Source organism: Podarcis muralis, chromosome 16, assembly GCF_964188315.1.
Source record: "Podarcis muralis chromosome 16, rPodMur119.hap1.1, whole genome shotgun sequence".
Classification (NCBI taxonomy): Eukaryota; Metazoa; Chordata; class Lepidosauria; order Squamata; family Lacertidae; genus Podarcis; species Podarcis muralis.
The window spans coordinates 11,734,476-11,750,861 of NC_135670.1; the positions used below are offsets into that span (position 1 = coordinate 11,734,476).

The window sequence follows — 16,386 nt, forward strand, 5'->3', positions numbered from 1 at the left end:
ATCACGTCTAAAAGAGCAGGAAAAGAGCCAGCACCACAAAATGGTGTGGACAGCCCTTCCCCACCCTCAGGGAAAAAATGACACTTTCATGTTTGCTATGCGCTACCAAGAAATCCAGCTTTTAACATGGCAGCAGCTGTGTTCTAGAATGCTCTGCCTATTTGTACTGTTTTCAACACCTGATGAAAATGCTTTTGTTTGGGTGGCCCAATCCACCCAATATGGATTAGGAGTTGTACCCAGCTAACTCCTCTCACAAGTAGACCTGCTGATGGCAAGGAGTCTGTTCTGAGTAGGAGTCAGGTGGATCCAACCCTTTATTTATATTTTGATAATGCTATTATTGTATATCCAGTTGTTTTTAAAGTCAGTGTAAATATCTTCTACTATTTTATGTAAACTGCTGAGAGATTTATGTATGTATTTGGTCTATAAATGTTGCTAAATCAATAAAAACTTCTTGTGGTCTTCACCAAGCCTTGCTTGCCCCTGAGTCCCAAAGAACTTAGGGGGAAAGTGTGTTTGTGTGTGTGTGTTTGTGTTTGTGTAAGAGAGAGTTTGCTTTGCTGTTGTGCTGTCATTTTCCAGGAGGCATCAGCAACCTCTTGTTGCCTGTTCTCTATCGTGGAGGCTGTGGGGCCTCCTGTCACCCCTCCCTCCCTCCCCACCAGCTCCCCACCCTGCTCTCCCCCGTTACCTCCGGCTTGAGGTCGCGGTGCACTACCCCGGCGTCGTGCATGAAGCTGATGGCAGAGACCAGGCTGCGCATGATCTGGCTGGCTTCCGACTCGCTAAAGTGCTGCTTCTTCTTGATGCGGTCAAGGAGCTCCCCGCCCCGCAGCAGTTCCATCACCAGGTACGTGTGGTACTGTAGGGAAGGAATGTGCCAAGAAAGAGAAAAGAGCAGCTCAACCCAGGAAGTTCCAGGACACGGGTCGGTACTTAAGCCCAGAGAACTACTTGGGAATGGGGGGGGGGGGCGTGTCGCATCTGGCTCTGTGATTGGCAGGCAGCTTGCAGTGTCTGGATTGGCCAGCACGGGTTGAAGTTCTAGGAGTCTGGCCTTCTTTCTCTTTCTTGCCCAGCCAGTAGAGCAGTCTCTTTAGCCCTCTCTACAGGGAGGGCAGAGAGAGGCTGGCGTGGAAAATTCACAGGACCATTACCTGGTCAGTATGGACATCATGCAACTTGACGATGTTTGGGTGGGCTTCGCAGATCTGCAAGGCAGCCACTTCGCGCTGTGTGTTCACTTCCATCCTGGATTAGGGGTTGGGTACAAAATGGGATAGCTTTTTTATTTCAACATCATACACAGCAGCTGTCAGACACATGGAAATACACTGCTACTTAATTTTTACTGTCTGGCAGAGAGAGAGGTGAAGAAGGAGCCAATGCCCAGGACCTATAAATCAAACCTCCAATCCATTAGGAACATAAGAAGCGCCTGCCTGCTGGACCAGGCCAAGGGCCTATCTAGTCCAACATCCTGATCTCACATTGGCCAACCAGAGGCCTGTGAGAAGCCTGCAAGCTGGACATGAGCACTACAGAAACTCTACCCTCCTGTAGTTTCCAGCTACTGGTACTTTTTTAAAAATAGATTTTGTTAAAGGTTTTAAAAAGATATACAGTGGTACCTTGGGTTACATATGCTTCAGGTTACACACTCCGCTAACCCAGAAATAGTACATCAGGTTAAGATCTTTGCTTCAGGATGAGAACAGAAATCGTGCAGTGGCAGCGCAGCAGCAGCAGCAGCAGCAGCAGCAGGAGGCCCCATTAGCTAAAGTGGTGCTTCAGGTTAAGAACAGTTTCAGGTTAAGAACAGACCTCCGGAACGAATTAAGTACTTAACCTGAGGTACCACTGTACACAAATTAAGATCAACTACAAAGTAACTTTTTATAATACCAAAGGATTTTAAAAAACTAACCCAAATAAAAACAAAAACAAAGAGGAAAGAGAAAGAAAGAAAGAAAGAAAGAAAGAAAGAAAGAAAGAAAGGGAAGATGGGAGGAAGGAAGGAAAGAAGGAGAAAAAGAAAAGAGAGAAAAAGAATACTAACGGGCATTCAGAAGCATTACTGCCTCTGACAGTGGGTGTAAAACACAAGCCATCAGGACTAGAAGCCACTAACATTCAGAAAGCAATTAAGGCTCTGCTGGATCAGAACGAAAGGCCCATGGAGTCTGGCATCATGCTTCCTTCTTGGAAGCCTAACAAGCAGGACATGAGCATCAGAGCACCCTTCTCCTGCTTCTGGCAAGTGAGATTCAGAGGTAGACTGCTTCTGAACCTGGGGGTTCTATTCAGCCTTAGTCAGTGATGGAACTCTCTTCTTCCAACACACTTTTAAAGCCACCTTAAGTTCTCAGTCACAGCCCCAAAACTTGTGGCAGTGAATTCCCTTGAACTGTATGGTGTAAAGCAGGTGTGGAGGAACCTTTGGCCCTCCTGGTGTTGCAGCAGCGCCATTCTGATGTTCTTATTGAAAAAGATAATGTCCATTTTGACACTGTTCAATGTCAAAATGCCCTGCGAGTTTCTGGGCAGAAGAATTCATTCGGGAGGGGGAAAGAGTGTGCATAGCTGTGAAGAGGTCCAAATACCTTTTGCTGATTATCTTGACGGCGAATTCTGCCCCGTTCTGGCGCTGCCGGCAGCGGCGGCACAAGGAGAAGCTGCCCTCACCCAGCGGCGTCTCTTTCAAGTCCATCTCATACTTTTGGAAGAACGAAGAATCCTGCACAGAGGAGGGGGAGCTTTAGAGCAGAACCCACAAAGAAAGATCTTCTCCCAAGCACACACACACTCTGAAGTGAGGAACATTTTTGGCCCAGTGGGGTGGAGCATTACCTCCCTACATCCCCATCAGCCAACACTGGCAGACGGGCAGGACTACCCACTTGTCAATCATCTGACACCATAGCACTATCAGGTGACTGACAGGCAAGTGGTCTCACCCCAATGTCACAAGTTCACCCAAGGCAATGGGGGAGAAATAGGATTGTCTCCATCCAGCTAAGTTCTACTCAGAGCTGACCCACAGAAATTAACGAACCAAAGTTACTCATGTCAATCAACTGAGTGTAAATTTCATAAATTTAATCTGCCTACATGCTTGAGATTAAATAGCAATAATAATAATAATAATAATAATAATAATAATAATAATCTGTTACAAATGCACAATAAACCTGAAAATGAAAGATTGTTTGGACTTTTAAATGGAAAATAATAATAATGATACAATGATATTGGTGATGCTAAGCAGCAGCCAGGTAGCTTTGACAAAGCCTGGATAATAAACAGTAAAGCCTTTTAGGCCACCATTTTATTTTTCATTTTTTAAAGCATCTCTGAAAGTGGATGGAAGCCTTCCAGCATTGCCTTCCTGGGGATACAGCTGCAGGATGAATGCCCAGGCCCACGGATGGCTGGCTCCAGAATGTGGGACAATCAGGCCTTGGCACCGAGTCCGTGGGGCAGCTCAGCCAGAGGGGTGGGGGGAAGAAGTGCGTTTCTCTTGGGACAGCCCTTTGCTGACACAGCCCAGTGCCCTTCCTGCTTCACCGTGGGCCTCCCGGCTGAAAACAGATCATTATACAGCTGCAGTGGTAGCCTCTGGAGCAGGCAATGAAGGTCTTTTGCCCAGGAGCCCACCAAAACATATCGCTGCAGGTAAGCCACTCCTGCACACCTGGCTTCTCCTCCTAGGGAGCTTTTGCCCTAGATCTGGGACTGACAGGAACTATCCACCCCCAAATGTGAAAACGTTGTGAGGGCATGCTTTGAAGTGGTTGTCTGGAGAAGCCCTGGGTGGCACCAAACTCAAGCAACTTTGGTACTGCTGTTTTCTGTCCATCAGGGCATATTGTGGGAAGGATCAGAAAATGCTTCCCTCGGCAACTGCCCGGTTCTCCCTAAGGCACTAACTCGTGGGCCAAATTTGGCCCGCCAGGCCTCCTCTTGTGGCCTGTGAGGCCATTTCCTCCAAACTACATTCACCTGCCCTGTGCCTGAGGTGGGGCAGGTAGAGAAACAGCTGGGAAACATGTAAATCCCTGCAATGACCCTGTGAGGTAGGTTCAGAGGCTGTGACTGACTCCAAGGTCACCCAGTGAGCTTCATGACCAAGTGGGGATTTGAACCCTGATCTCCCAGGTCCTAGTCCAACACTCTAACCATTACGCCACACTGGCTTCCTGGAGTACTTCTGCTATGGGGCAGCGGTATAAATGAAGTAGGTAAATAAATATGGGGAAAGCAAAATGACACTTTGAGAAGGATCTGAAATATTTTCCTTGAAGCTTGAATTAGCTTTATTCTGGATTGTTTTCTTTGAGATTTTTTCTTTAAAATATAAAGTGGTATAGAAATGAAATTGACAAGAACAACAATGAAGCTGAACTCCCTACATATCAGCTGATGATTGGGGAGTTCAATCCTGCTTGGTCATTATTCTATCCCTGTGGGCCAACTTTGACCGGAACCAGATGTCAGGGACTGGCAGGGCAAAGAGGAGTGGTGGGAGGTACCAGCTGTGGAACTCTCAAAGGAAAACCCAGAGGAGGAAGGCTCAGAGCCAGGGGATTGGTGGAGGGACACAGAGGAGCGGTCAGAGGGAGAAGATTGGTGAGAGGACAAAGCTGGAGGGGCAACAGGGGTTAGTGAGCAAGAAGAACCTGTGACAGGGAGCAGTTCAGACTCCAAGACAGAAGCAGAGGAGGGGGCTCAAGAGACTGCAGAAGAATCCAGGAAGTCTCCCCCTCCTGCTGCAAGAAGCTCCCCTCCCCCCAAACTCCAAGAACACACAGAGTAACGAAAAGAGCAGGTGTGCAGAGGAAGTTTGAGACTGCTTGGGGAACATTCAGGAGAGGAAGAGCCTTATGGGTAATAGGAGGCGTGGACCTTCAGTCCTGGCAACTGCTACATAGGGGCAAGACCTACTGGGAAGGGCTGCTGAGACCACAAGGCTGAGTTGTATTTCATTTCTTTGAATAAAGAGTTAATGTCACAGGCATCAGAAATTTGTTTCCCTTCTTGCTGACCTGCGTCTGACTGCACCCACCTGCCAATCACCTGGTGGTGGTTCCCCCACCTGTCAAAGTTGGGCTGCAGGGGGGGGGGGGAGATAAAGATCTGGCCTACTAGGTCAAAAAAGCTTCTTCAGCCTTGCCCTAAGCTTGAATGCTTTCATCACCACGGCCTCAGCAGTTTTCCCCAACCTTCTGTGGCTCCCTGCATCTCCCTCCCAAGGGCAGACGTTACCTTCATCATTGCACTGCGGGCCACAGCAGCACTTCCTGGGCGATCTCCGCCCAGTGCCGCTCCGAGCACGTCAGCTGTCACAGCGTTGCGGTTGAAGAGGATGGAAGGAGCAATGAAGGAGTATCCCTTTAAAAACAAATCCGTGCAGAGGTTGGGAGTCAGCAGGGTTCTCCAGAGTGCTTTACCCTAGTACATGCATCTTTATGCACATTCCTTGGGCTGGGGAACTGCACTACGGAATTCAGAGATGTGCAAACATTAAAGGATGGCTGTGTTACGGTTTGCGCATTGTTGTGGAAAAGAGCACATTTGATTACTTCGCCTTTCGATGCAAACTGCATCGCGTATCTCCCCAATCCCTAGTCTGGAAGGGCTTTCAGCCTGTGGTTCCGTGTCAGGCCACCTGCTCTGCATGCAGGAGGTCCAAAGTTCAAGTCGCTTTGCATGTCATTGTAAGTCAGAGTACAGCACAGCATCTCGTCTGATCCCAGGACTAAGGTTAAGGTCTCTCTTAAACCGTGACCTGCAGCCATAGGACATACCATGGCTACAGACTGTGGTTAAGGAGAAGATAACCACGATCCTGGGTTCAGAGGACATGCTAAATTACTGTATTTTTCCGTCTATAAGATGCCCCCATGTATAAGACGCCTCCTATTTTGGGGGACTCAGATTTAAGAAAATGGGGGAGATGTATCTGTGTATAAGACGCCCCCCCTAATTTTTCACATTATTTTAAAGGGAAAAATCCTAGTCTTATACACGGAAAAATACGGTAATATTTGGCTTAGCACTGACCTAAAAAGCTGATAGAGGAGTAAAACAGCTGCCATCTCCTCCTTGGATTCGTGCTAAACCACGGTTTGGCTTAACATGACATGTGTATGCAGCAGATTTATAGTTAGCTATGAGCTACATAGACCAATGGTTTGACTCAGCAGATGGCAGCTTCCTATGTTCCCGCAGAATATTTGCACATTTGGTTCTAGGCGACTGCAAATTAGAGAAGGAAAATGAGGAAGCTCAAGACTGCAGCTGAAAAAACGAGCAGCCGGGAGAAACCTGGAGGGTTGTTAAAAAAAAAAAAAAAAAACCAACAAAGGGGGGAAAAACAGAAAAGCACTTTCATTCTAACGATGTGCTCCACATAATGAGGAAGTGTGTGCAAGATACTTCCTGAAAATTATCAGATTAGGAAAAAGAGCTGCATTTGAGATGGGGAACGATTCTCATCTGCAACAGGCCTCAAACGACATAAACATTTTAAAAAATGATTTTAATGTAGGGCTTTGGTAACACCGGAATCAGTTGTTAGCTGGGCAATTGATCAATTATACCTGCATATATTTGGGTAAGGGGGGAGGAATTCTAAAAGCAAATGAGCATACTTTCGTTGCCAGATTTTGCATGCCTATATCACTGCAGGCCTTGCCTTAGAACAGACACCCCTCTTTCTCACACAGGAAGAAATGACACTTTTGCCATAAAAAAAACCTTTAAAATAAAAAGGTTTCTAATTTATTTGTCTTTGTAAAGTGGTGGGGGCAGGAACCACAAGCCAGGAAGGCCTGTCCGAAACCCCAGAAAGGTTCCTACTTAATATAATCCTGTAATTCAAAAATACAATGTCTTGTCTCTTCCTGAGAGAATGGCCAGAGCTCAATGGCAGAGCTTCTGCTTTTGCAAGAAGTAGGTCGCAGGTTCAATCCTCAGCATTTCCAAGTAGGGCTGAGAATGCCCCCATCTGAAATCCCGGAGAGCTGCTGCCAGCCAGAGTAGACAGTACTGAGTTAGATGGACCAATGATCTCCTATGTTCCTAGTACAAAGTTTGCCCTGGCCTGCAAACTTGGAACAGAGTTGCTATCCTGAACAGCACCTTGAATGGCCAGTGATGCTGAGCTATAGCAATTATCTGACACTTGTAGCCATCCTGGGGCTGCACCAGCTTCATGTCTACCCTGAGGGAGAGAGGAGATGGGGGAGGATAGGTTGCCATCACCTTGTGAAGTAGATGCTCCAGCCAATGTAAGGGATGTAAAAGTAAAGGTAAAGGTACCCCTGCCCGTACAGGCCAGTCGTGTCCGACTCTAGGGTTGTGCGCTCATCTCACTTAAGAGGCCGGGAGCCAGCGCTGTCCGCAGACATTTCCGGGTCACGTGGCCAGTGACGAAGCTGCTCTGGCGAGCCAGCACCAGCGCAGCACACGGAAACGCCGTTTACCTTCCCGCTATAAAGCGGTACCTATTTATCTACTTGCACTTAGGGGTGCTTTCGAACTACTAGGTGGGCAGGAGCTGGGACCGAAAGACGGGAGCTCACCCCGCCGACCATACGATCGGCAAGTCCTAGGCACTGAGGTTTTACCCACAGCGCCACCCGTGTCCCTAATGTAAGGGATGATCTGAGCTTTAATCTAACATCTGGAGGGGCCACGGGTTCTCCTGCCCTGCTTTAAAGCCAGGGAGGTTAGGCAGAAAGAATCCAATATACAGTGGTATCTCGGGTTACATACGCTTCAGGTTACAGACTCCGCTAACCCAGAAATATTACCTAGGGTTAAGGACTTTGCTTCAGGATGAGAACAGAAATTGTGCTCCAACGGCGCGGCGGAAGCGGGAGGCCCCATTAGCTAAAGTGGTGCTTCAGGTTAGGAACAGTTTCAGGTTAAGAACGGACTTCCAGAACGAATCAAGTACTTAACCCGAGGTACCACTGTATTAGTGCATATAATCTGACACATTCCTATCTTCACTTTTCAGGGACTTCTCTCTGATCATTCTCTCCAGAGTATATCTCCCCTCAGTCCTCTCCCCCCCTCCCACTCCCCCCAAAAGCTTGTTAAATGCTCTATGATTTCCCTCACAGGGAAAACCACCACCCCCCGCCTGCAATTCTGTCATCTTCTCTCACCTGCACCTTTTCCACCTTTTCAATAGCCTTTTGGAAACAGGCGCCAGGAATTTTTACCCAGCATGGCGACAACTGCAAGTCACACTACAGGTTGAGATCCCCCCCCCCTTTGGCACTCACCTGGAAGAAACGTTCGAGGCTGGGAGGAGTCCCAGCGGGGGAGTAGATGGGCTCCAAGCTGGTGAATTCCTCGGCAAAGTTTCGCACGTCTAGCTCACTGCGGATGAGGGGTTTGAAGGGGGGCTTCACTGTGCGCGCCGCTAGCTCTGTCCAGTCCAGACCCTGTGGGAAGAGGATGCCAGGTGAAGGAGATGGCGAACATTGTGGACACAGGCTGCCGTAACTTTCCCCCATGGAATCCTGGGAGTTTCAGTTGTTGTTTTTTTTAAGCAGGGCTCTGGGCTCTTGTGGAACACGGGTGGCGCTGTGGGTTAAACCACAGAATCTAGGACTTTACCTTTACTGGGCTCTTAACAGAGAAATATTAAACGGCTTTCCTACAAGCCAACTGGTTCCTTGTACAATGCAGTGACAGCTAAAAGCATTTGAAAACCAGCTTGTATCAGAGATTTATAAGAGCAATGAGTGGAAGGGCCAGGTAGTGGCCCATCTAAGTCAGGGTTTCCTAAACTGGACTACAACTCCCATCATCCCTTACTGGCAGGACCAGTGGTCAGGGATGATGGGAATTGTAGTCCAGCAAGAAGTTTGGGAAACACTGATCCAAGTCTAAGGCCTTCTCAGTCTCAGTTCCACATTGTGAGGCCCACCTGGCACCTTTGCTGACGTTTTTTGACACCAGGTAGAAACATACTTATTTTGCCAGGCTTTTGATGGGCTATGTTGATGATTTATTCGATTTCCTATCCACTCTTCTCCATAAGGTGCCAGCACAGTTTACAGCAATTTAAAATGGAATATTAAAGGAAGTTTAAAGCAAACTAATGTCACAGGGATATAAAATAAATATATCAGTTGTGGAAGGCCATGGAAAAGAGGTGCACCTTCAGCATACTGTGGAAACTGTATAATGAAAGTATCAGATGCACCTCTGAATTCTACAGCCTGGGAGCTGCCACAGGGAAGGCCCTCTCCTTTCTGAAGGTGGTGGAACTAGTGGCTATGGCAGGGGGGTTGTTTGGGGCTTTTTAATGGCCTGTATACGGGTGGCGCTGTGGGTTAAACCACAGAGCCTAGGGCTTGCCGATCAGAAGGTCGGCGGTTCAAATCCCCGCGATGGGGTGAGCTCCTGTTGCTCGGTCCCAGCTCCTGCCAACCTAGCAGTTCGAAAGCATGTCAAAGTGCAAGTAGATAAATAGGTACCACTCCGGCGGGAAGGTAAACGGTGTTTCCGTGCGCTGCTCTGGTTTGCCAGAAGTGGCTTAGTCATGCTGGTCACATGACCCGGAAGCTATCTGCAGACAAACACCGGCTCCCTCGGCCTATAGAGCAAGATGAGCGCCGCAACCCCAGAGTCGGCCACGACTGGACCTAGTGGTCAGGGGTCCCTTTACCTTTACATGTTATATATTTAAGCAATGCTTATGCTCCTCCAAATATTATAAGTGACACGGATGTGGGGGACAGCAGGAGCTGGGGGATGGTGATAAGGCTGCTCAGATGGTGCACTTTGCAACTCAGGTGTAGAACCTCACCTTGAAAAAGGGATGCTCTTTGATCTCCTGCGCTCCAGTGGGGCCTGAGCCCAGGCGCTTCTTGGGCTCCTTGCACAACAGCTTTTGGAGCAGGTCGCGAGCCACGGGGCCAATGAGAGACGGGAACGGAGGGTTGCATTTCAGGATCCGCCTAGAAACCAAGAACAGATTCATCATCGGGGAAAGTCTTGCCCTAAATCCATCAAGACACACACACACACACACACACACACACACACACACACACACTGTCTTACTTCACCTTTCTCTTACAAATAAATTCATGGAGGATAAGGCTACCCATGCCTATCAGCCATGATGGCCAGAGGCTCCCTTCAGGTTCAGAGCCGGGATGACAGTGAAAGCGAGAGGTAATCACAGGACAAACAATGAGATTGGGCAATTGCCTTCCTGTCCAGCTTGTGGGCTTCCCAGCCATATCTGGCTGGCCACTGGGGAAGCAGGAGGCTGGGCTAGATGTAATTTTGATCAGAATATCACCATCCTCAGTTAAATTTCTATACCGTCCTTTGTCCGAGGATCACAGGGAAGTTCACAATATAAAAAAGAAATACATACTATAGTAACACTCAAAAAGAGTCGTCCCCACAACACGATCCAGCAGGACTGTTATTAAGTTTTTTATGTCTTGTTCTCTTTAGCTAGGGCTAGCCAATGAGGTGCCGCCCAGATGCTACTGAACTCCAGCTCCCATCAACCCCAGGTAACGTAGCCATTGGTCAGGGATGATGGAGTTGATGGAGGGTGCCATATTGGTGACCTCTGTTTTAGCCCCTGACCCACCAATCAGCTCCTGCCACTCTTGGTAAGCCCCATCCTATCACAGTCCAGGCCCTGCTACTCATGTCAACCCCCTCCTTTTGCCCTATCAACTTTGGCGTTTCCCACTAAATCTTTTCCTGCTACCCATCAGCTTCTGCCTGTGTCTGCTCTCCCACAATATCTATCAACTCACACTTCTGACGCTAATCCATTATCCATCAGCCCAAGTAAACTCCCCTCTGTTACCCAGCACCGCTGGCAGCTCACATCAATCATTTGCATGTTACCCAGCAGCCCTTGTTTCTCCAGTATAGTCAGTCCATCCTGCCCACCAAGACCCTGTTTTCCTTAACCAGCCCCAAATCCCACGCCCGCCTCACCTGGACACCTCGGCCTGCGAGTTCTTTTCCCCCTCCAGCGTGAAGGGTGAGGCACCTGTTAGCAGCTCAAACATCAGGATGCCCAAACTCCACCAGTCCACAGACTACAAGAAAGGGGCAAAAAACATATGGGGTAACAACACGGGGTGGCAGTGGCAACAACACATATCCTTTCCCCCCCTTCCCTTCCTATTGAACATGTCAAGGTTTCATTGTCCTTTTACCTCTAAGGTCACGTCTACACCATGCATCGCTATCCCTGGAAACTGTACAGTGGTACCTCGGGTTAAGTACTTAATTCGTTCCGGAGTTCCATTCTTAACCTGAAACTGTTCTTAACCTGAAGCACCACTTTAGCTAATGGGGCCTACTGCTGCTGCTGTGCCGCCAGAGCACGATTTCTGTTCTCATCCTGAAGCAAAGTTCTTAACCTGAAGCACTATTTCTGGGTTAGCGGAGTCTGTAACCTGAAGCGTATGTAACCTGAGGTACCACTGTATTGTGAATGGTGCTGGGAGTTGTAGCTCTGTGACAAGACACAGTTCCTGGGATTCTTTGGAGGAAGCCATGACTGTGAAAGCGGTACAAGTTTGCTTCAAAGGTACAGGGTGGATGTACCCTAAGAAACAATCCCAATACCCAACCCCTATATTTGTCAATTAAGCCACAAGGGTCAAGCCAGTAAAACAATGCTCTATATCAGGAATGGGGGAAATCTGTTGGAGGTGTTGGACCCCTCCTCCCATCAACCCCTGCCAGCACAGTGAAGGCTGATGGGAGTTGTAGTCCAATGACATCTGCTAGGCTGCAGGTTCTCCATCCTTGCTCTGCATTAAAGTGGCATAAATACAATATAAGTTTGCATTGTAAATCCATAGAGATAAATGGGCATTTGGAGAGGGCACTACTGTCCATACAGGTGATTTTTGGCTTTTCCTATGAGGTGGATACCCTAGCGGATTACAGCAGCTGACTGCACTGCCCACAGCTAACAAGTTCAAATACTTTATGCCCTTTAATTCTTTGTTTAATTCCTTCTTGCCTCTAAAATGATCTTTCTGAACAGTTTGCTCAGAGTAAGGTGGGCACAGCAGCTTGGGAGAGATAAGTGGCTGTCCATTGGTAGGATTCTTAGAGTCAGATACCCCCATTCTTGACTTTATTTCTGTGCTGCCTTTTGTCAAGGCATGCTTGTCTCGAATTGGGGCCTCTGGAATGGAGGAGGCGTTTCCAGCAGCTGAGGGCGCCTATGCTGGATAAGGACTTCAGCTGCAAAGCCAGCAGCTGCAAGTTTTTAAATCCCTTGCATGGTACTTTTGCTCTGTAAACCTGCTGGAGTCCAATCCTTAGACATAGGAATCAAATGCTGTCCAACAAGCCTCTGTCTTCCCCTACCCACACCCCTAGTGTGTTGTTGTTTTTTAAACTTACAATATAAAATCAGCACAATAAATAAAAAAACATAAAATAGTTATATATGGACAAAGCATATAAATCACTTACATGACCTGCTTATTTGTCAACTGTTATTTTATCAAATCTTTAATGGCAAACAATTTCCGCCACATTCAAATAAACACACACAAATGTGTGTGTGTGTGTGTGTGTGTGTACAGATCTGCAGACGCTCCAAATCCCAAGCAGTCAAAAAAGAAATTAGATTAAAATTAAAATTAAGACAACCTGTTGGGCCTTGAACTCCCACCTGTTGGCTCCCCAGCCCACCTCTCTTCCTCACTGGGCTATTCCAGCGGATTAGCAAAGACCTGCAGAAGTCATTCTTGAGGCTCAAGTTTCAAGCAGCCTTTTTGAACAAAAAGACAGATGCGCCCAAGCTTACAAGTAGACCCATAATAACGGACTCTATAGGGCAATGGCTTTGCCTGCGGGACTAAGGGCACTTACAAACTGAATCCTGAACAAAGGTCCTAGAAGCTACAACCCCAAGCTGGCTCCACAACAGGGGTGGGAATTCTCCAGCCTGGGGGCGAATCCTGGCCTGCTGGGAGATTCAGTTGGGCTTGCAAGGCCACTTTCTCGAAACCATGACCCCCTCTCAATCAGCTGACACCCGCGGTTGGTGTCAGGTGATGGGTGGGGTTCAATCCTGCTGGTCGCTGCTTCATGAGTGTATTCCCACGGCGAGTGCACTGGCAAAGCAGATCCCTGCAGAGAATAGGACTGAACTGTTCAATCCTGCTTGGAGTTGCTTCGTCAGTTTGTTTCCTGTGGGGAACGTGAAGGCAAAGCAGACCCCTCCCCCCACATGGGTCAACTTTGACAGGTGGGTGAGACCACCAGTCACCTAGCGCCAGATGTGTGGCAGGTGGGTGGCTCTGTTCACCTGCTGAAGTTGGCCCACAGGGGTAAATATCTGGTCTGCTAGGTCAGAACAGCTCCTCACTGAAGAAGAGTGAGTTTAAGCCGTCCAGGGGATTTGAACTCTCAACAGCTGGCTCTTGAAGGCAACAACTGTTGGGAAATGTGCATCAGAAAGTCATTCTTCAAGTTTCCATTCTGGGTGGCCTCGGGTGCAAAAAAAGAAAAACAGAAATGAAAGTCACCTGTTGGGACTTGAACTTTTCAGAAATGGCCTAAAGCAGCCGCTGAACAGTAGGTCTTGCGTGGTCTAGGGCAGAGGTGGGGAACCTTCCCCCCCCCCCACACAATGTTGTGGGTCTTCAGTTCCCATCAGCCCCTCTCCCCCCAATTCAGGGGCTCCAGGAAAAATTAGATTTTCCAAGTTAAGAGATGAAGTCAACAAAGAGGGGATTTGGACGTGTAACTGTTTGGTTCTACAGTCAGCTTACTTTGCCAAGAAGGCTCAGAGCCAACTTTTAAAGGGATACGAGTGTCTCCCTAGAATACCATTCGAGAATCTAGTGTCTGCAGTTTCCAAACAAAAACGAAAATGCAGCCAAGCACAAACAGAACTTCTTGTTCTTACTTTTGGGGTAAGCCACTCTTGGGAACTGGCTGAAGGCTTTGCTTAGAAGGGTGTTCAGCGGGCTTCCTTGACCAGAAAGAAACATTAAATAGGGCTTCAAACTCACGGGGGGGGGGGGGGCTAGGGACCTAGCCCCTGGACTACAATTTTCATCAAGAAGGCTCATTGTAGGTGTTCCAATTCTATGTGGCCTCTGCAGTACAAAAGACTGAACGAAATGAAGAACAAGGAGGATTTGAACTCACAACTGCTTGCTTTGTAAGCCACTGGTGCCTCGCTTGGAGCTAGCAGAAGCAAGCAAGAAAGCAACCACGGTTTGCAAGAATTGGAGAGGAAATGAAACATGCCAGTTTCCACGCCTTGCTGGGAGGGACTACTAGGATTGCTAAACTGGGAGCAGGGGTGGGTGGGAGGATGGAACGGGTTAAAGCTAATTCCATAAAGGCATGACCAAACTGTACACTTTGGTGGTATTTGGGTCCCCCCCCCTTACAGACCAATATGGCTATCTTGTTTTTTGTTTAGGTTGAGACTCTCCAATTTCCAAATTGCAAACAGCATACAAATAATTAAAATTTCTGCCATGAAGCCCGTCATTACCAGAACCCTGTCTTTCTTAAACTAACCCCACTCCTTTTGCAACTTGCCCATCTCTCTCTCTTGCTTGTGTGCATATACTGCTTAATTACTATATGGTACAACTTCCACAGCAATTTCTGTCTGACATGCTGTTTACAAATGAAGCTCTGGACAGTTGGTTCTATGTACTTAGCTTGTTAAATTTCCCTTGGAAAAATAACGGCCATCCTGTTCCTAATGCAGGTGTGGGGAAACCTCTGGCCCTCCAGATGTTGCTGAGCTACAACTCCCATCACCCTGAGCCATTAGCTATGCTTGCTGGAACTGATGGGAACTGTAGTTCAGCAACATTCGGAGGACCAGAGGTTGCCCACACATATTTTCATGCAAAGTCTTTTGTATTCATTTCTGGATTTCCTTGCAAATAATGATCTGTTCCCTGACCTGCCAGAGTCTGCAAGGCTTTGCCCAGAACCCAACTAGGTTCTATCCTGGCTCCATCCTAATCTGCCAGATTTGCCTTGCCCAACCCATAATTCAGTGGGTTCCACACTGGCTCTGCCCTTGACCTCTTGGATTCCACCCTATCTCTGTTCCTAATCAGCCTGTGGATGAGTGAGGTGGGTGTAACCATATTTTTGAGATAGGAAATTAGTCGCTTTCCTTTTCTTTGCCTGCCGGATTTGCACTGTCAGAATGATTGCCCCAGCTTCCAACCCCTCCCTCATCTACGCCACACAACTCACCTTGCCGTGTCCACTTTTGCTTCGGACAATCTCTGGGGCCATGTATTCAATGGTGCCACAAAAGGAGAAGGTCCGTTCTTTCTGTAGTGGTGGACAGTGGACAACAAGAGAGAGAGAGAGAAAGGTACAGAGAGTCAGAGGGAACACTGAACATATCCAACTCCAAATCTACCCTTCTTGGGTCTCCCAATTTTTAAGGCTAGGTACTGCTGCTGTGCTTTTAGCACAACTTTTATGAGCAGGTGACAAGGCTGATCTCTCCACCGTGAAAGCTTCACCTGCCAATGTTGGAAAAGCACACAGCTGTTAAAGCCATAAGAGCAGGGCTGTTTTCTGTTTTCCTGGTCAGTTGGCAATGTGATCCATCTCAGAGGACTGAGTTTATATGAACAGGAGATTATGCGGCACCAAAGAAAATAGGGATGCGCTTGCATCAACTCTCAAGGATCACTTTATGAGCCCATCTTTTCACCTACAAACACACCCCAATATACACTGTTGAAGGCTCTTCATTCCTAGGCTGTATGATGTCTTTAGCTGTGCACACACCATACATTTAAAGGATATTTAAAGCACATGGCTTCCTCCAAAGAATCATGGGAACTGTAGTTTTCAAGGAAGATTGTAGTTCTGTGCAGGACAAATTACAGTCCCCAGGATTATTTGGGAGAAAGGCAGGCGCTTTAAACGTATGGTGTGTACGCAGCCTTCATTTACTCTGCAGTAGCACTGACCCAAAAGCCAAGAGGCAGATGCTTCTTTTTTCCGATAAAGATTCAAAAACACAACTGTCCTCTGGAATGGTATCAACAGTTCCAAATATAGCTTGGCAGCTGCAGTGTGTGAAATGGGCAGGCTGTGCACACCATGGTGCTTTAGGCTCCATGCACATGTGCCGACCTACATGTGAGCCAGAGACAAAAGGAATCCATCTCCTTTCCCATCAACCCACCCTCTGCACACACACACTCACTCAGAGGTTTGATTTCTGAGATGCTGGGGAGGGAGCTGGACACTGAGGAATGACAACACGAGCAGCTCATTGCTCCCACAATTCTAACAACACACCAGGAATAGGGGCAAGAAAGAAAGGCTGTCCGCAGTAAGTCAGGG

General features: G+C 47.8%; 1 protein-coding gene across 2 annotated transcripts in view; it reads right to left on the minus strand.

The window, feature by feature from the left end:
- The window catches only part of RPS6KA4 (ribosomal protein S6 kinase A4), a 38,602-nt gene that overhangs the window by 8,036 nt on the left and 14,180 nt on the right, over nt 1-16,386 (minus strand). For both annotated transcript variants that reach the window (XM_028711239.2, XM_028711240.2), the window contains exons 6-13: nt 15,274-15,354; nt 11,002-11,105; nt 9,839-9,989; nt 8,304-8,465; nt 5,272-5,397; nt 2,610-2,743; nt 1,164-1,257; nt 698-868 (exon numbers count right to left, since the gene is read on the minus strand). In XM_028711239.2, coding sequence (XP_028567072.2) covers nt 698-868; nt 1,164-1,257; nt 2,610-2,743; nt 5,272-5,397; nt 8,304-8,465; nt 9,839-9,989; nt 11,002-11,105; nt 15,274-15,354 — 1,023 coding nt within the window. The remainder of the gene's footprint in view (nt 1-697; nt 869-1,163; nt 1,258-2,609; nt 2,744-5,271; nt 5,398-8,303; nt 8,466-9,838; nt 9,990-11,001; nt 11,106-15,273; nt 15,355-16,386) is intronic.